This window comes from Rhinolophus hipposideros, assembly GCF_964194185.1.
Source record: "Rhinolophus hipposideros genome assembly, chromosome: 18".
NCBI classification, from domain to species: domain Eukaryota; kingdom Metazoa; phylum Chordata; class Mammalia; order Chiroptera; family Rhinolophidae; genus Rhinolophus; species Rhinolophus hipposideros.
Window position 1 is genome coordinate 55,887,102 of NC_138064.1, and position 21,379 is coordinate 55,908,480.

A 21,379-nucleotide genomic window follows, 5' to 3' on the forward strand; every position below is an offset into this window, starting at 1 on the left:
TCTGCACCTCTGGACCTGAATTCGGGTTCCAGCAACTGTGGGCAAGTCTGTTTGCATGCATGCGCATGTGATGGGAAATGCCCTTACTGAATCAAAGGAATGGTTTAGAACTTGTCAATTGTATAATATACAACACTGATTAAAAAGAGTCATGAGAAAGTAATTGGGAGGATAACAGAACCAACCAAAATTAGATCCCTGAGTGCCTAACATAAGAATCAAGTATTACAGAATTTAAGTCCAAGTTCGTTTCTTTTCCCACTACATGTCTCTTCCAGTTTTTGTCTGGCAAGATTAAGGCTAGAGGGCACATGCAACAGTAGGTCCAAGCCATCACGCTCTCTAAGACCTATTCAGCCTGGTCCATGGACCAGCACCGCTGACATCACGTGGGAGCTTTTCAGAGTGCACAATCTCAGGCTCCACCTGGACCCACCCCACACAGAATTGCATTTTATCACCATCCCAGGAGATCCATATGCACCACTGGAGTTTAAGAAGCACTGCTCACATCTGTATAAATGCAGAACATAAAAGTGAACCCCGGATAGTGAGCAAAACACACTGTTCTACATGCACGGCACATGATTGGCTCCAGGGCCAGTCTAAACACACATGGAGCTGCAGAACAGAGCAGTGGATGAGAGAAGGGACTTTGCAGTCACTGAAACCTGGCTATGAGTTCCATCCCTGCCACTCACCAGCCAATGGACCAGGCTGCCAGCTACGGCGCCTCTGCACACTGCTATTTGCACCGGTAACAGACCCGCCCTCAGGGAGGTGTCCTCACACTGTAAGGGAACCAAGTGCTAAAGCACTCAGCACAGTGTTTGGCACACAGGAAGCGCTCAGTAAACATCAGAGCTACCGGCTACCACACCCAGGTGAGGCAAGGGCAGGGGCCGCAGCGTGGGATGTGGAAGCGCGGTGCGCTGGTCTGACACTTACCGTCCGTGGGGCTCAGCCCCCGGGCCGCGGAGATCATGGACAGGGATGGGCTGCTGTGCAGGGACCGGATGTAGTCCACGTAAGGGTTGATGTAGGGGTGCGGAGGGCTGAAGGGGGACTCGGAAGCTGCAGCAGGGTTCCGGTGTGGGGAGATCCGAATGAAGGGCAGGTCCGAGTACGTGGGGCTACTGGATAAGGCAGAAGGCCTAGGTGGAAAGAAAGCCAGACACAGAGGGACGCATGAAATAAGCATCTGCATAGGCAGAGGCTATCTGAGAAGGAGAACAAGAATTCAAGGTGTCTTGGGGGGAAAAAATCAGGCATTTACATTTCCAGTACTATTATCTTAAAATCATGGTGATAGGTGGACTACTGTACAATTATTTGGGCAAAACCATTTGACCTTTGAGAAATTTCACGGCACTTGGAATATAGGAAAATAAAGGTCTGCCTTTGGCTTTCCTCTTAATAAATTCTAAACAACAGGCATCTGAACTTCAAGTAATTGCTGAGATTATATTTTCCATTTGACCTGAACATTAATTTCACCATTGAAAATTTAACTCACCATCATGGTGTTGCATTCAAGAGAGAGACAGAGACGAAAGACAGGAGGGAGAGAAAAGGAAAAAGAAAAGCAAATGTAGGGCTGGCCCGGTGGCGCAGGCGGTTAGAGCTCTGTGCTCCTAACTCCGAAGGCTGCCGGTTCGATTCCCACATGGGCCAGTGGGCTCAAAAAAAAAAAAAAGAAAAGCAAATGTGTCGACTCTGGAAGTCTGAATATGCACATGGCAGTTACCCACAAATAAGAAAGCTAAGTACAAAAATGTGTGAGAAATGTGCAATCAGACATCCTATATACCCATGCTCGAGCTTCATGGCTAAGCGTCTTGCAGGGGGAGTAAGACTTGTTTTACAGTTCTGGGTTTCGCTGTGTTGAAGGTAACCCCTCTCTGGAAGGCAGTACCAGAGTGCCAGCTTCCTCTCACACTCCATGTTCACATGGCGTCCTGATTAGTCATGTTCAGTGACCAGTCAGTGATTAAGTACTCCTGGGATTAGAAAGTTGGAAAACAATGTGTTTTTCATCATGCCCAAGTCTTGGTTATAGTGAGCTAAGGTAGAATGTAGGCTTTTGCCTGATGGAAGTAAATTCTCACACACACCATGCTGCCACCACACCCTGACACCCTCATGGGGCTCCTTCCCCACAGCCACTCCTGAAGACCCCGAAGACAAGCATTTCTAGAATGACAGTCTGTGCAACGCCCCTCCCAGCCTCATTCGCTAATAGAAAATGTTTTGTGTGGGTAATCCAGTGAACTGGCCATGACAGGCCAAACACTCGAAGTGCTCTCCATTTTCTCATTCGCGGAGGGAATGGCCATAAAAAAGAGAAGCTGAGATAGAGACAGATCTACTGAGAATGAGAAATTCTCTTCCACCACTGCTTTAAGAGTGAAATGAAAGGGACGGGAGACATTTCCTCAGCACGCCTCCCGAAGCAAGTGTGTTCTGGCTGCCAGGCTATGGCCCCGTCACCCCGTCAGCACACAATCTTGGAAGAAGCCAGCTCCACCAAGTGCACAGCACAGGCACTGAAATAAATTAAACCAAAGATCAGATAATGAACATAAAAGAGAAAATTAAAGGCTTTACCATATTCACTTCTCAGTAGAAAATAAAAGGGGTTGGAATATGGGGAGGGGGATGGATTTTCTCACTAACTCCTTATTTTTACATTTTAAGTAAAGAAAATAAAAAAGAGCTTTTTGTTATTCAGGTGCCACTTTTGGTGAAGTAAAACAAAATCCAGTTTTCTAAATTTACATGTGGGAAGAGTAAGAGCTCACAACCAGAAAATAGCTATTTCTTTTCAGAACAACTTGAGGCTTTCCATACTCACTCAGAAATGAGTAAAATGACTTATACTTAAATAGAACTCAGTGTAACCTATTACTCTATCCTGTTTTAGCTCTTTACTACAAAACAAGTGAGCTCTGTGGTACTGGTTGAATTATAAGCCCCAATTAGAAACGTTCTACTTTAGAGCCCCGGGATACTCCAGTTCACTAACACATCTTCTACCAGAAAGGAAAATCAACCTTCCAATCTGCTTCAAAAAATAACTGCAAAGTATAAACTCATTTGTAGATTTACGATGAGAGACCAGTGCAGCAGAAATGTGGAAAAGGAGACATTTCAAGAAAGCCTGAGCTGATACCTGCTGGACAAGTTTTTGTGATCCACGACAAATGGGGTCCGAATAATATGAAGTTGGAATCAGTGAAGGCAATGGCTTTTCTTGTCTTTTCAGTTTAGACAAAAAGTGAAACCTGTTATTTTTCTGAAATTCCAGAATTGAGAAGGGTAGTAAGAATATTCTTAGAGGCCTAGATTCCATTTTGAAGACCTATGAATGGGGGAAAATCAGCATCCAGAACAACGTGAAAAAGACAGAGGTGGAGCTTGGGCAGCCACCAGTCCCAAAGGAGCAAGGAAGCCAGAGACGAGTGACGCTTTCTCTTTTCAAAAGCCTGTGGCAGTCTGATGTCTGCACCTAGGTCTTCATTTTCATTTGACCTGCTCCCACAAGAAGACTGAGGACAACTATTAAAAGCGCGGCCATGGGAAGGAAACAAGACCTGGTCACATCTTCCCTAGCGAGAACACCAGTAAGAAACACCACTGAGAAGAGGGTTGATTGTTCCCCAACAAGAAGTCAGGAAACTTCACCCACTCTGGGAATGTCATCATCACATGTGCCACTTCCAGAGTGATGATGCTGAGGACATACTGGGTTATCTAGCTCTCACCTCGGTAGGGGGACATGCCTTCCTACAGCGATACAAGTGAGAAAGCTGTAGTAAGTTAGTCACCTGCCCTAAAGAAAGGAACCATTAGTTCAAACGCCAGCCATCCCCAGGATATGAATAGGAAAACATTTAATACAGGTTTTCCAGTGAGGGGTCACTGGGCATCCTGGAGGCAGGTCAGCCAGTCCACCACAGCAGTGAGACCATGAAGTGCTGGGTTTCTGCAGGGAACCAGTGCCGTGGCAGCTCTGCGACCTCAGCTGCCATACCCACCCTCTCCTTGTCCTTATAGTCCAACCTCACTGAGGTCGTGCCAAGTGAATAGAAGGAGAGTCTCATGTATGGAGCCTGGTACCTAATAATGCTCTGTCTATATTTTTACATACATCATATACTACTACTATGCTAATATACTCCCCTCCTAATCGGTACACATATACAATACAGACATATACACTGACATATACACACACACACAAAATACATATGTACACGCATGTTAGGGAAGGTACATACAGCACACTATGTGATTTTCCAAGACTGAATACTGGATCCCTCTTTTCAAAGCAAATCTTATGCTTTACTCCCTTACCTGATATTGGGTTTCCCAGGACCTCCCTTATTTAGTAAAATCATCAAACCACGGGAGGCAGTGATAAACAGGAACTCAGTAATTAGATACAAGACATCTGTAGGAACTGGATTTGAATCCAAGCTTCACTGAGTCTGTCACTAAGTGGAGTTCCCTCACACACAAAATGGAACAGTAAATAGCTCCCTCCCAGGGTCGCCATCACTGACCTTCACTGAGCACTCAGTAAACAGTGGTAGCTGCTGATGTTCTTGGGGGTTGTCAGACGACACCACAACACTGTGTGTGTGTGTGTGTCTGTGTGTGTGTGTGTCTGTGTAACTCTAAACTCAGCAAACAGATGTCCACAGAGCAAGACTTTTGGAGACAGTGTTCCAGTGTCCTTGCTGCTTAGTTTCTCACTGTAAGTTGATCTCTGATTAATTTTGTTTCCACATCAGGCTCCTGCGAGTTGGGCTAACGTGACACTCCCTAGTGCTAAAGCCTGACCAAAAACCTGAGTTTCTAAACCACCAAAGCTAAGCACCCAACTTTGAACTCCAATGGCTCCAGCATCACCTGACATAGATATAAATACTAGGTGTACCCAAAAAGAGTATACAATTTAATAGATGTCATTTATGTATTACTTTTCAAAGTTGAACTGAATTACGGTAGCAATGTATGACGTTCACTCAAAAGATGGCATTAATCAAATGATTATTAGCATCATTCACTGTATTACAATTTTAATACAGCTTTTTCCTTTCTTAAAATGTGTGTACATTTTTTTGGCATCCTCTGTATACATATAGTTTTTCAATAAAGCTGCTTTTAACATTACCTAACAGAGCCACTTCCAAATTTCTGGTAGCTAGGTCACTTATCAGTTATTTTTTTATCTACTGGAAAGCAAGTTTGAGTGAGGAGGATAAGTTCCTTACATTTAATAAGCAGATATGTGTTCACTACTGTGCACAAGAGCCATTCAAGATTATGACCAGAGGAGTGAATTCTACTAAACAAGGAGGAGGTGGGAGGTGTGGGGAACACAGCGACAAAATTTTCCATATAAATGACATGTGTTATTTCACACACTTGACCTGGTAAATATTTGACAAGTTGGCGAAAAGTCTGCATTTGAGGATTACAGTAGCACCAGGAAAACATGAGAGGTGCTCCTTTCTTGGTTTCTATTTTTAGTAGGTACACACAGAAACATGGACTTGCAGCCTGCTGGTGGCCTCCCTTGACTATCTCTGTCTATAGCTTTCCCTTTTCTCTGTTCTGGGGCTGGACGAGGTTGCTGAAGGAGAGAGAGCACAAACCATGGAGAAAAAACAAAACAAGAAACAAGCATTCCAGGAAGAACACTGAAACTTAGAACAGCTCCAAGTACAGAGATTCCAGGCCTCTACGTCATAGCCAGGGTACAGAACTATGACTGCGACACTTTTTTTTTTTTTTTTTTTCATAAATTTATTTATTTATTAGTTTCAGGTGTACAAAACAAGGTAATACTTAGACGTTCATCATCCATATCCCTCACACTGTGAACCCCCCTCCCCCCATCCACCATCCCTCCGACCCCACACCGAACCATCACATTATATATATAAAATTATAGTTGGCATTCATGCATGCGTCCTGTTTGGGCGACACTTTAAACTATGTCACACAAACTGCAGTCTAGGGACCAGAGGTGCTGGGCTGTCAGGGCACAACATCACGGAAGCACTGCTGTTCCACTGCCTCTGCGTCTGGTTCATGCACGAAGGGCACGGCACGCCCACTCAGGGACGCTGACCCTTCTATTGTCTTCACCCGTTTGTCTTCCAAGGCCATGAAGACTTAACAGTGGCTGTCACTTGTTTCCATATTGCCCAACGGCTAAATGAAGTACTTTCAGACAAGAAAGAAGGTGGAAATTATTTTGATTTTCTCCCAAGAGACAATAAAGCAACATACAATTTTGTCTTTGTTTGTGGAGATAATTTGACTTCAGATTAATTTTTTTAAAGGTCATGAAAATAGATTACAATGAAGAGTAGGGGATTCTTATTAAAGCATTTTAAACATTATCCTATGATCAACTTAAAAATAGAAACATACTGCAGAGAATAACTTCTTAGAATAAAATATGATTAAATAATCTAATTTGTTACTGCCTTTTCATCTATCTTATTCGGTTATTAAAAGCCAAGATTAAAATCACAGTATTTAATCACTTGCATAACCCAATATGAGAGCATTAAACAAGTTTGTATGCTGGATTATTACAATTTGCTTTCATGTTTCTTGGAACACTGGAAATGTACACATACCCTCGCATCATGAGGGCTCCAACTACCAGAAGACCAAAATTTTGGTTTTTTACATAAATTATTTTTTGTTTGATTTTGTTCTTTCTATAACAAGTAGACACTCTTCATACTCAAGCAGTGGTCGAACAGAGAACAAAGGGGAGTTACCCCTAATAATGTATTTTAACTACCTAATTAATTATTTAATAAGTACAGTTTTAATAATCTAAAATTTGTAATAAAAATTCTGCTCTCCATACAGCGAAGGAAACAAATAACTAAAATGTCCACGGCTAATACACTAGACATTGTCAGAAATCTGCACAATCCCAGACTTCATCTTTTCCTCTACTTAAGGTGAGCTTCCAGTAACCCCTGCTCCAGAACCCACAGTAACCCTGAAATGTACAGAGGACTGTGCCAGTTACTTTCCCTTTGCCATCCTTCACTCCAGAACCCCTGCTTGCCCAGGAAGGCTGGTCTTTAGGATCTGAATCAAGTGGTTCACTTTTCCTCTGGATTCTTCTAATGAGAGACATGGGCGGGAGCTGGCGGAGAAGGGTAGTCAGGGTATTAGTTCCAGTCACCTCCCCTTCTTAGCTAGTGTTCTGCTGGTGGCATTCCTCCACTCATGGCTACCTGTCCAGAAGCGTGACTCCTCGTCATGGGCTCCGGCTTCACTTGCTCAGTTTCCCCTCAGTTTGTTTGTACCTTCAAGTTAGAGGTAGTAACCTCTTCCAACTTTTGCTATTTTTGGGAGCTTTCAGATCACTTTTTGGGCCTTTCACCTTGTTCACACCTCTGTAAATATCCACTCTATTAAACTGCCAGGACCCTAACTGATAATATGGTTCCATTTCAAATCCCATTTTCCTCATCTTTGTAGCTAAATAATATTGCCCATGTATTTCTGATTGACTTAGACCTTTTACAAATTTATTATACCATGTTGTATTTCAATTTTTAAAAACTACATGTATAACTAAGATGAATATTTCAGTGGTATAGCCATTGGACATACATTTTTACCGAAAATCCATTTGATAAGAATCCATTATGATTTCAGCACATAGGGGGATTGCAAGAAACATAACACATGATGATCATTCGGTCTCTGCTCTCTAAGTTTAATGTCAAATGGAGTGAAAGGCATTCATATAAAAGGAATATATAAGAGTGAGTGTTATTCAAATAAGTACTTGTAGCTAAACGAACCCATCTCATAGTATGTGTCTTCTTGCTGCCCCAACTGACCCTTGTATAAAGAAGTCCGCTGTGTGTCTCTAACACGTTAGGCACAAGGCAGAGAGAGACATCAGTGGAGAAGACAGTATCCTTGATCCAAATGGCAGTTGACAAACCAGTTCTTAAATAATCTGTCATCAGGTTTGAATATTTTAGTTCCATAAGTGCAGAATATACTTAAAATGATTTTTCGCAGCCTCCTTTGTTGTCCAAATGGAATCCAAATATTCCATACAAAGTACCCTACTTTTTGCAAAGTGTAACAATTAAGAGAAATCATCTTTTTCTTCTTCCCCCAATTACTATAGAGTTTTTGATAAAAATAAAACCAGTAAAAGAAATTGGTTAGGTAAGTTTTAAAACTAATTATTAGTATAATTACTATATACATCATTATGTATTTTAGTATATAATATGCATTATATATTGATATATTACATAACTAATATAATCATAAAGACTATTATTAAAATAACTAATACAGAGGTTGCAAAAATGTATATACATTTTAAGGAAGGAGAAAACTGTATTAAAATTGTAATACAGTGAATGACGCTAGCATTCATTTGATTAATGCCATCTTTTGAGGGAACGTCATACTACACATTGCTACCTAACTCAATTCCATTTTGAAAAGTAATACATACATAGATCCCATCTCTTAAAATGTGTACGTTTTTTGGCACCCCCAGAATGGTGTGTCTTCCATTACAAAGTCCACAGGGAGACCACCATGATGAGAAAACAACTGTGGTTCCTGGGGGAGGAATTCAGTCCGGTTGCTGATCTTTCCCTAAGCGACGCCGTGCACTTGGATGGATGGACAGCTGCCTTCAGTGGTGGGCCTCTCGGACAATTTTGAGGGGACCCCATTTTCCAGAGAGCCTCCCAACTGGTCTGTGGTAGCAAAGCAGACAGACACTGTCCTTGTCTCCCTGCCTTCTCGGAGACAGTAGGCTGTTCCCTGTTTCCTGTGTGCCTCTTTCTCCAGCTGAAGGGCCCACCCAGCCAGGCCCAGGGGACCAGGGGCTCTCCTGTCTCACGCTCTTCCTCCACGTCTCCCTGTGCATTTAATCAGCTGTCCTCCACACCAGAGCTGCAAGATCTCAGACCTAGATGTGGTGTTGGGCAAACTCGAACTTTAAGTCTGCTTTGCTTCAAGGACAGTTGGACCTATAAGGAAAAGCAGCAGTGCTGTACTATTTAATTTTTGACAAGAAAGTATACATAGAGCCTTCGGCCTCATCCATGCCACACGGTAGTTCTCAGTAACCGCTGGTCCCTTTGACCAACTCACTCCTTCCTGCCACTGCTATTACTAAAGCTCTGGGCTGGTTAAGGCCAAAGTCACCTTGCCGTCGTCAACTCCTTGTGTATGTACTTCCTCAGGACCCCACGCGGCAGTGTTCGGCTATTTGACACCTTTGGTGTCATCTAGGAGCACTCTACCTCACAACTTCTAACAAAGTAAACGCACTAGTAACTTTACTTGACCTTAGTAGGATGACTGGGATTTTTTTTCTAAAACTAAATTCAAGGGCATAGTTACTCCATAGTTTGAGTTCAGAACTTCATTGCTAAGAGAAAAGAAAAACGTGGAGGGGGGCAAAAATTTCAGTCTGATTTCTCTGACATCCCCACCAATTTTCCACTCATTCTCATTAATCCAATTTTTTGAAGTTTGATGAATCACCAATTCCATCCCAAAAGCAGCACTCAAACTAGCCAAGTAATGACCTTTTCCAAAAAGAAAACGCATAGCAAAATAGAAAGACACTCAAACACAACAGTGTCGAGTAACTTGGCAAATGACAAAATCCCGTGAACTAAGTATCTAGAAAACTCCTGGGAAATGTGGCGTTTGCTCGTCCAGATGTTACGTTTTCTTAATAAGGCAGAATCCTATCAGCCATGATGTCCTGTGGTAGGAACTCTTGGATTTGAACCATGATGTCAACCAGGTGTAAAGAATGGGAACCTGAAGTACATACAAGAGATTCGATCAGAACTGCTGATTTAATTAACTAAACAAGCCTGTGCTTGTATCATTTAACTGGAAATCTTAACAGTTTAAAGTAAACAGTTATTTTAAAATATTGAGAGCCCCGAGACAGGCTCTGTTATTCATTGAGAAGTCTTCCAGGAGGGAGCTTCAGATACTGGGTGGAAATAATTAACTACAAAGAGGAAGTTGGGTTCCAACAATTTATCCTTGCTTCATGTTGAGTCCTCTTGCAGGTGCTATGAAGGATATTTATGCCAAAGACAGGGTGCATCTGGAATTCTGAGCCGGGGGAGTATAAGACTTCTGTTTTAGCTTATATTTTGTAAACAAGACTTCAAGAACCAACTAGAATAAATCCTTTGTCAATAGCAATCTGGCATGTTGAGCTTAGGCTTGTCTTCCAGGAGGTGGTGTGGACTTTTTCTCTATTACCATTATCATCATAATCCTTATAATTATTATTATTACTATTAAGTACTGACTAGAGTGTTTTCTGGGTTGCTTCTTGTGATCCTTGGCAAGATACACGAGTGTCTGACTCATACTTTCTCTCATTCTTTAAATCATCCTTTTTTTTAAGTGATGATAGGGATGTCCACCAAGGAACTATTATTAATCGTCTAATAATAGTTAGATAACTAACTGAGAAAGAACCATAGTCTCCTACTGCATTTCCACCTCCACAGTGAAAGCAGGTCTTCTGATCGATGAGTGAGGACCAATTTCACAGCCAGGAAATGTGTAAATAATAATCCAGAGTTACCTGTGCACACGACCTTTGGACAGCCTGCACAGAGGATCACAGACATGACGGAAACACACTTTTTGGGGCTTTACTTTTCTCATCTGTAAAATGTGAGGATTTGGACAAGATGATCTCTATTTCACCCACCAGGTTTAAAGCCCCTTTTGGTCCTAAAATCCAATGTATTCTATGATACCAACCATTTGTCCCTGTGCAACATTGATTCTTTTTGACAATTAATATTATAAAGTTTGTTACTTGAATAAAGTTTTGTTTAAAATTTAGCGACACCTTACTTGAGTATCTTACAAATGATATCTTTTTCTTTCCTTTCTCCCTCTTTCTTGTGTGACACTGCCATCATCACAGTGACTGATGTCCCTTCTGGGCCATCTGGACTCCAACTTTGATATTACTCCAGGAGAAAGGAAAAGGTCTGGCTTTATGCTGATTGCATTTGGATGACAATTGTTTAGAAGAAAGTGAGGCTATGTAACCATGCAAAAAACCTGGTACTGAGCCACAGCTCAAATACTAAAGAAGCCTTTACCAATGAATTCACAGCTATTAGATGTTTTTATATTAATAACACTTCTCCCATCCAGGTTTGTGCATTTTATCTTTATTCTTTCAAATCCTGAAATTGCTTGGATAAGAGAGAGGGCTTATATATTACAAACACACACACACACACACACACACACACTCACTCTTCTAAGAGCAGCCTGAACTTTTAGGGGAAATTGAAGAGGCTTTGTGTCAAGTACAGCTAAATCCAGGCTTTCCCTATCAAACCTCTGCTAGAAAATTACTGTGCAGATGATAAGGAGGAAAGATATAATAAAAAGTGACTCTACTCAATTTACACTGCAATATTGGTATGACTGAATATTTTTCATTCAGGTGCCTGATAAAATCACTAAACTATATTGCAGATAAATAAAGGAGGCTTCTGTCAAGAATAAACACCATTAATCATGCAGTCTTACCCTGAGAGCCTGTGCTACACATCTACACAAAAACACCAACACAACCCAATGCAACACATGCTTCCCTCCTTTACACTGTTCCACACTGAAGTTGCCCTCCTCCTCCATTTTTTATGATTTAGGCATTAATAGCATTTTGAAAAAACATTCTCTTTGCATTTTATCATTATAGTTCTGCAACTAGGTCCATTGTTATAATATTTAAGAAAAATTGGCTGCGTTCTTGGGGGAATAAAACTTGACAGTAAAACACGTTTTTTGCTGATTACATACCCACAGTACATATGATAACACACTGTATTTCACAAAGCTACAATGCATTGGTCTAAAGATGGACCGTTATTTTAGGGACCACTAAGAATGACAATACTTCCTCATGACTTTAAATTTTTACTTTATACTTATTCAAAAAAACTCTTTAGACTTATTCAGACATAGGTTTCATCATATATCACTCTACTACTTGCACAAAAAGCAAAGTATGGGCAAAATAATTGTATTAAGAGATACGTGAAACTTCCTGATTGCCATTTCACCAACAGCTATCATAAAGCACTACAGATTACAAGATACATTCCAATTTCAGAGATGTTAAAGGGTGAAAAAAGGATGTACAACTTAAAATAGATGACTTAAATATGGTAATATAATAAACACGTATTAGGTATTTCTGTCATTTATCAAATACCTATGCAATGACACGTTGTGTTAAGTGTTATTATATGCTCCTTCTTTGAATTCTTGATATAAAACGGAATTGCATAATGAAATGGGCTTGAACAGAGTAAGTCACCAGACAGTAAATACCTGAGCTGTATTAAAACCCAGTCTATGATTATAAATACAAAGGAACACTACCTCAACTCAAATATAAATATGTGCATATACGCTTAAATATTACATTTGAACATTACTGATGCTGTGACTAGAGCAGATGGCGTGGTTTTCCAGTTACCTTCACACTCCAAAGGGAACCTATGTGAAGGACATTCAAATGGCACCAGTGGTGAGTGCCCTGGTGGCTCCATGCACTGGTGGCAAAGGAGGGATGTGCAAAGTGTCATTTTGGGAAGACGAGGAAGAATGAGGAAGGTATGACCAATGTGTGGGCAAGATTCTCTCAGCAGATCTTCATATAAGGACAGAAGAAAAAAATGGCACGCTGGCACGTATGTATTAGAGCCACAGTGTGTTCACAGACTCCTAAGTATCCATGCAGAAAGCAAAAACAAGAACAAACCTAAAATTTCCATAACTGTGATATGTTAAGAAGGGCTCTTACAGATCATTTAATCCGACTACTTCACTTCACAGATAAAAACAAAGAGGCCTGAAAAAGCCAGGGAAAGTGTGCGATCCAGCTAATTTGTGGCAGACCTGAGAAAGGAATCTGACTGAGGCTCACATTTATTGCGAAACCAGCTTATAAAGGGGCTTTAAAAAGAGGAAGCCATGTGCTAACACAGTTATGCATGAAATTTCTGCAATGACACTTTGAAACCTGGGAAAACAGTATTATCATTGGCTAATGTAACCAACACTATCTCGGGTGGGGTGGGGCTGTGCTCACTCAGAGGTGATGATTGTGCAAAGTGGAAGTCCAGTCTACTCCGAGGACGTGGAACTGTGTCACACAGGAAGTATCATGGCAGCTGTGCTTCAGCTCACTGGGGGATCTGTGTTCAGAGCCCACTTAAGGAGAAAGTGCCTCCTCTGGCCAAAAGAGGTTTAGCTCCATCTTCCAGATAAATCCTCCCTATGTAAAGAACCTTCATCCCACAGACTGAAAGCATTTACTTGCCAAAGAGAACAGTGTGAGAGGCTCCCACAGAAAGTCTGTGCCCCCAGTACATAGATTCCAGGGTTCACAAAGCTCAGATGCCAAGAGCCCGATTCAAATCAGGCCAAGCAAGAAAACAGGAGGATCCTCAAGCAACCAGAACCACACCCTGGCTACACTGCCTGGGGCCTTACTTAGTTATTCAAGGAAAACCTTCCATGTATAAATAGGTATTTACACTGCACCTCATTTTCACCACAAGTTGTTTGTTCAATAGTTTCTGATAAACTCTTTTGTCCTTTTGAGGAGTTCCATGTCAAAACTACTTCCAGGCACACTATCGATAAATGCAGGATTCCTGTTAGGTACATACAGCACACCTCACCTGCTTGTTAGTCAAGATTCTCATGCATAAAAAATGAGTAGAAACAGGTGAACAGATCCTTTATTGACTTTTGCTCTTAAAACAGCTGAGTTTTTTCTAGTGGTCTCACAATGTTTTACCAATACCTGTAATGAAGGCATAATGCTTTAAAGAAGCAAAATATCTTTATGATTAGAAATTAAAAACACAGAATTTCTAAGTTTAATTGTTCATCTCTGTCTCTCAATCATAAACCATACTTCACAAAAAAACATAAACGTACAACAAAATGTGATGGCTATGATTAAGATATCTGAATAATTTTCATTATTGTTGCACGTTATTTCTATTTTGTGCAAATGAATATGAAATTCCTTCCGAATGTAAACTTAACTTAAATGGAGCTAATGGGCTCTCCTCCTACCATTCCCAGGACAATTTATGTTACTGAGTTGGCACGAGTGTAACTTAAACTCCCCTCCTTCCATAGCGTATTCACATTGAAAGGAAACCAAATGATTTTAAAACTAGTGATGATTCAATAGCAGCTGTTATTAATCTGGACTGAAGCACCAGCCTCTCACTAATGAGGTTACAAAATGGCAGAGACCCACGGTAGGCTGGAGCTCTGGACTAACCACAGGAGCGGGAATCAAAAGCACTGGAAGAATTTGTAGCTTTTGGCTCTGAGGAATGTAATTCATGCAGAAAGCGTTGTCAGAGGAAGGCCAGGGAACCCGATAGGAGAAAACAAAATAAACAAAGAAAAAGAATGACCAGTGGCCTTTTCTAAAACTTAAAAAATTGGAGACCAGTGGGGACCTCAGCCTAAGGCTTCACCAAAGTACACCCTGACAGACAAAGCAAACTGATCAAGAAGGGTGTTTCCTTCCATACACCAGGGGGGGGTCAAGTTCTCTACTTTTCATTCCTTCCAATTCAACTTCTACATACCTCCTTCCAAACAACAAACAGAAAACAACAAACAAAACCAAAATAATGAAAACGTCCTACAATTGACTGGGTCAGGAGACAGGAAAGGTGGGGAAGCTAACCCAAATTAAACATCTTGTAATGTATCTTCCGAGTGTGTTGCAGACCACTGGCAGGCCTTGTAAGTGCAGGAACCAACCACCAAGTCAGACAGAGACACACAGCCTGCTATCCACACTCCGAAACCAAGACAAAAAAGAATATGTGCTCAATGGCACGCTTTGAAAATTGTCTCACAAATAACTTAAAAGTAATGAGAGAACTCTACAAGAACTTTCTGACTCTATCAGAAAGAGCAATATAAGAATAATGGGCATACCAGAAGGAGAAGAAAGAAGGGAACAGAGAATACATTCAAACAAATTGATGAGAACATCCCAAACTTGTGGACAGAACTGGATCCTCGAATCCAAGAAGCAAATAGAACACTTAATTACCTCAATCTAAATAGGCCTTCTCTAAAGCACATTGTATTGAAGCTGTATAAAATCAACGACAAAGAAAGAATCCTCAAGGCAGCCAGGGAAAAGAAGACGGTAACCTACAATGTAAAGCCCATTAGATTATCATCAGATTTTTCAGCAGAAACTCTACAAGCCAGGAGGGAGTGGAACCAAGTATTCAAACTATTGAAAGAGAGAAATTATGAGCCAAGAATAATATATCCAGCAAAGATACCCTTTAGATATGAAGGAGAAATAAAGACCTTTGCAGACATACAGAATATGAGGGAATTTTCTAATACACGACCTGCACTACAAGAAATACGAAAGGAGGCTATTCGACCACCATCAACAGGGACAATTTGAGGCAACCAAAACATAAAAAGGGGGAGAATAAACGCCTGAACCGGAATATGGGAACGAAGAAAGTAAGCGTACTGAAGAAACTGGAATACTCTAAATATCAAACTTTCTTTTACATAAACCTAAGAAACCAAAAAAAACCCAGAACTGAAATATATACTGTAATAAAAGAAGAAACAGAGGAAAACATCATAGAATACCACCACACAGAAATAACAGACAACAACAAAAAGGCAAAGAAACAATGGAGACACAGCCTTACCAGAAAACTAAATATAGAATGGCAGGAATTCCTCACGTATCAATAATCACCCTAAATGTAAATGGACTGAACTCACCAATCAAAAGGCAAGAGTAGCAGATGGGATCAAAAAACTAAACCCAACCATATGCTGTCTACAAGAGACACATCTCAGCTAAAAACACAAGCATAGACTCAAAGTAAAAGGGTGGAAATTGGCACTCCAAGCAAATGGTACCCAGAGAAAATCAGGTATAGCCATAATGATATCAGATGAAACAGACTTCAGGATGAAAAAGATAACAATAGACAAAGATAGACATTTCATAACGGTAAAGGGAACTATACAACAAGAAGACATAACAGTCATCAATATTTATTCCCCCAATCAAAGAGCACTGAAATATACCAAGCAAATACTAACAGAAGTAAAGGGAGAAATTGACCAAAACACAATTATACTAGGGGACTTAAATACATTTATCATTGACAGCTATGGATAGATCATCCAAACAGAAAATAAATAACGAAATAGCAGCCCCATATGACATATTAGATGAAATGGACATCATTGACATACATAGAGCACTTCATCCTAAAACATCAGACTATACATTCTTTTCGAGTGTACATGGAACATTCTCAAGGATAGACCATATATTGGGACATAAAAGCAGCCTCAGCAAATTTAAGAAGATTGAAATCATACCAAACATATTCTCTGATCACAAGGCTTTGAAATTAGATATCAACTGCGAAAAGAAAGCAGGAAGAAACACAAATACATGGAGATTAAACAACATACTTTTAAAGAACGACTGGGTCAAAGAAGAAATTAGAGGAGAGATCAAAAGATATATAGAACAAATGACAATGAAAATACATCCTACCAAAATTTTTGGGATGTGGATAAAGCAGTTTTAAGAGGGAAATTTATATCATTACAGGCCTATCTCAAGAAACAAGAAAAATACCAAATAAATAACCTCATGTTACACCTTAAACTAGAAAAAGAAGAACAAGTGAAACCAAGGTCAGCAGAAGAAAGAAAATAACAAAAATCAGAGCAGAACTAAATGAAATAAAGAACAAAAAGACAATAGAAAAAATTAATGTGACAAAGAGCTGGTTCTTTTAAAAGACTAAGAAAAACCAACAAACGCTTGGCGAGACTCACTAAGATAAAAAGAGAGAAGACACTAATCATCAAAATCAGAAATGAAAAAGGGGAAGTTATCATAGACACCACAGAAATACAAAGGATCATCCAAGAATACTATGAAGGACTATATGCCACCAAATTCAATAACCTAGAAGAAATGGACAAGTTCTTAGAAACATGTAGCCTTCCAAGGCTGAACCATGAAGAACTGGAAAATCTAAACAGACCAATCACCAGTAAAGAAATTGTATCAGTCATCCAAAACCTTCCCAAAGGCAAAAGTCCAGGACCAGATGGCTTCACTAGTGAATTCTACCAAACCTCCAAAGAGGATCTAATACAAGCCTGCTCAAACTCTTCCAAAAAACTGAAGAAGAGTCAGTACTCCGTAACTCATTTTATGAGGCCAACATTACCCTGATACCAAAACCTCGTAAGGACAACACAAAAAAAGAAAACTACAGACCTATATCTCTGATGAATACAGATGCAAAAATCCTAAACAAAATTCTAGCAAATCGAATACAACAATGCATTAAAAAGAGTATTCATCACCACCAAGTGGGGTTCATCCCTGGGGCACAAGGATGGTTCAACATCCACAAATCCCTCAATGTGATACATCACATAAACAAAATAAAGGACAAAAATCATATGATTATATCATTTGATGCAGAAAAAGCATTTGAAAAGATACAACATCCATTTATGATTAAAACACTTAATAAAATAGGTATAGAAGGAAAATACCTTAACATAATAAAGGCCATATATGACAAGCCCTCACCTAATCTCATAATGAATGGTGAAAAAATGAAGCCTTTTGCTCTACGTTCACGAACACGACAGGGCTATCCCCTATCACCTCTGCTTTTCAACATAGTGTTGGAAGTCATTGCCAGAGCCATAAGGCAAGAGACAGAAATAAAAGGCATCCAAATTGGGAATGAAGAAGTTAAATTATCACTCTTTGCAAATGACATGATGCTATATATAGAAAACCCTAAAGACTCCACCAAAAAGCTGTTAGAAACAATCAACGAATACAGTAAAGTTGCTGCTACAAAATCAACGTACAAAAGTCCATTGCATTCCTATATACTAACAATGAAATCTCAGAAAAAGAAATACAAAAAACAATTCACTTTGCAATTGCAGCAAAAAGAATAAAATACCTAGAAATAAACTTAACCAAGCATGTGAAGGATTTATATGCTGAAAACTATAAGACATTTTTGAAAGAAATTGAAGAAGACCCAAAGAAATGGAAAGACATTCCGTGCTCATGGATTGGAAGAATCCACATAGTTAAAATGGCCATATTACCCAAAGCAATATACAGATTTAATGCAATCCCCATCAAAATCCCAGTGGCACTTTTTAAAGAAATAGAACAAAAAAAGCATCAGATTTGTTTGGAACCACAAAAGACCCCGAATAGCCAAAGCAATCTTAAGAAAAAAGAACAATACTGGAGGTATCACACTCCCTGACTTTAGCTTGTCCTACAGGGCTACAATAATCAAAACAGCTTGGTATTGGGGGATAAACAAACACATAGACCAATGGAATAGAATTGAGAACCCAGAAATAAAACCACATAAAAATGGACAGATAATTTTTGACAAAGAAGCTAAAAACATACAATAGAAGAAAGACAGCCTCTTCAATAAATGGTGCTGGGAGAATTGGATAGCTACGTGCAAAATAATGAAACTGGACTGCTATCTGTCATTATGTACCAAAATTAATTCAAAATGGATCAAAGACTTAAGCATAAGACCTGACACAATAAACTGCATAGAAGAAAACATAGGTACTAAACTTATGGACCTTGGGTTCAAAGAGCATTTTATGAATTTGATTCCAAAGGCAATGGAAGTAAAAGCTAAAATAAACAAATGGGACTATATGAAACTTAAAAGTTTCTGCACAGCAAAAGAAACCATCGACAAAATAAAGAGGCAACCAACTGAATGGGAGAAGATTTTTGCAAACAGTTCCTCCGATAAGGGTCTAATATCCAAAATATACAAGGAACTCATGAAACTCAACAACAAAAAAACAAACAACCCAATTGAAAAATGGGCAGAGGACCTGAAGAGACATTTCTCCAAAGAGAACATACAAATGGCAAATAGACATATGAAAAAATGCTCAACATCACTAATCATGAGAGAAATGCAAATAAAAACCACAGTGAGATATCACCTCACCCCAGTCAGAATGGCTATCATCAACAAGAAAAATAGCAACAAGTGTTGGAGAGGCTGTGGAGAAAAAGGAACCCTCATACACTGTTGGTGGGAATGCAGACTGGTGCAGCTGTTATGAAAGGCAGTGTGGAGGTTCGTCAAAAAATTACAAATAGAATTACCATATGACCCAGCAATCCCTCTCCTGGGTATCTACTCAAAAAATTTGAAAACATTTATACATAAAGACACGTGTGCTCCAATGTTCATTGCAGCTTTGTTTACGGTTGCCAAGACATGGAAATAACCAAAATGTCCTTCGGTAGATGAATGGATAAAGAAGTTGTGGTACATATACACAATGGAATACTGTTAGGTGGTAAGATGATATAGGAACATTTGTGACAACATCGATGGATCTTGAGACTATAATCCTCAGCGAAATAAGTCAAGACAGAAAAAGCAGAGAACCCTATGATTTCACTGATATGTGGTACATAAACCAAGAACAACAAAGAACAAGACAAACAAATGAGAAACAAAAACTCATAGACACAGACAATAATTTAGTGGTTACTAGAGGGTAATGGGTGGGGGGAGGGAGATGAGGGGAAGGGGGATCAAATATATGGTGATGGAAGGAGAATTGACTCTGGGTGATGAACACACAATGGGATTTATAGACGATGTAATACAGAATTGTACACCTGAAATCTATGTAATTTCACTAACAATTGTCACCCCAATAATTTTTTTTAAAAAAAGAAAATTCTCTCTCAAATAGGAATGACACTCTCAACCAGGAGAATTCCTCCGCAGGGCTTTAGTGCAGCCTGTTGCAGGGTAGACCTCTGCTTTCAGCCTCCCCTTCCCAACTCCCTGTGTCTAGTAGAATCTTGACCCAGACTCTTCTTGTAATCTAGTAACTGCATGTATCCTGCAATCCTGAAATCCAAAGTCTGAGGTGAGCATAGTTTGATTGTTAAAACAAGATCACCATAAGTGATGCTGATCTTCTTTCCCCCTCTGGGCTATTTCCATTAAGGAAGACCATGCAGACTTTTATTGACTAATCCTAAGGACAGGCTGAGATTACTACAAGGAAAATGGACAGAAGTAAGTGGTGTGTGTGTGTGTGTGTGTGTATATGTGTGTGTGTGTATGTGTGTGTGTGTGTTGTGTAAATAATGAAGATACATAAAATACTTTAAATAAGTAAATCCAACATGTTAGGTAAAACATTTATATAATTCAGTATAATTTTAATATTAATCTGTTACATCCCAGACAACTATGATACAAAAAACCTTTTATTTTTATTTATTTTAGTTTTTTTAAACTTAAATTTTCTGACTTTTTTTTTTAAAGATTTTATTGGGGAAGAGGAACAGGACTTTATTGGGGAACAGTGTGTACTTCCAGGACTTTTTCCAAGTCAAGTTGTTGACTTTCAATCTTAGTTGTGGAGGGCACAGCTCAGGCAGATCCAGTTGCAGTTGTTAGTTGCAGGCAGGGGGCACAGCCCACCATCCTTTGAGGGAGTTGAACTGGCAACCTTATGATTGACAGGACGCACTCCAACCAACTGAGACATCCGGGAGTTCAAAAGCAGTTCAGCTCAGGGTGCCGTGTTCATTCTTAGTTGCAGGGGGTAGAGCACACCATACCTTGCGGGAGTTGAGGCAACCTTGTGGTTGAGAGCCCACTGGTCCATGTGGGAATTAAACTGGCAGCCTTTGGTGTTAGGAGCACAGAGCTCCAGCCACCTGAGCCACAGGGTTGGCCCATGAAAAACCTTTTAAAATCAGTCCCCTTTAAAGATCTGATTGCCTTTGCTATCAATTTACAATTTTGAACATGTTTCTGAAAACTTTCACTAGCGTGCATTGTTTAGGTTGAAAGCAATGCAGACTAGGAATACAGGGATTTTGTTTTCTTGGGGAGCCAGAGATTACTTTGAATAGAGGCAAGAAGCATTTAGTAAATTGAGAATGCTTGAATGCTGGATGCTGTCTTAAAAATGTAAATCATATTCAAGCAACAGGGTTTGGTGATTTGTTTTGCAAATGAGGGAGATCCTTTAACTGCCAGTGCCCCTCTGTCCCCATCTCCCATGTGATAGGCACACTGCTCACTTCTAAGGCACTTGGCAATATTTGGATACTACTTGAATGCACTTAAAGAGTGTTGGTGGCTAGTGCCTAACTCGATCCCAG

General features: G+C 39.9%; 1 protein-coding gene across 7 annotated transcripts in view; it reads right to left on the bottom strand.

Moving 5' to 3' along the window:
* The window catches only part of GLI3 (GLI family zinc finger 3), a 286,021-nt gene that overhangs the window by 90,707 nt on the left and 173,935 nt on the right, over positions 1-21,379 (bottom strand). For all 7 annotated transcript variants that reach the window (XM_081079350.1, XM_081079349.1, XM_081079347.1 and 4 more), the window contains one exon: positions 949-1,154. In XM_081079350.1, the coding sequence (XP_080935476.1) occupies positions 949-1,154 (206 nt within the window). The remainder of the gene's footprint in view (positions 1-948; positions 1,155-21,379) is intronic.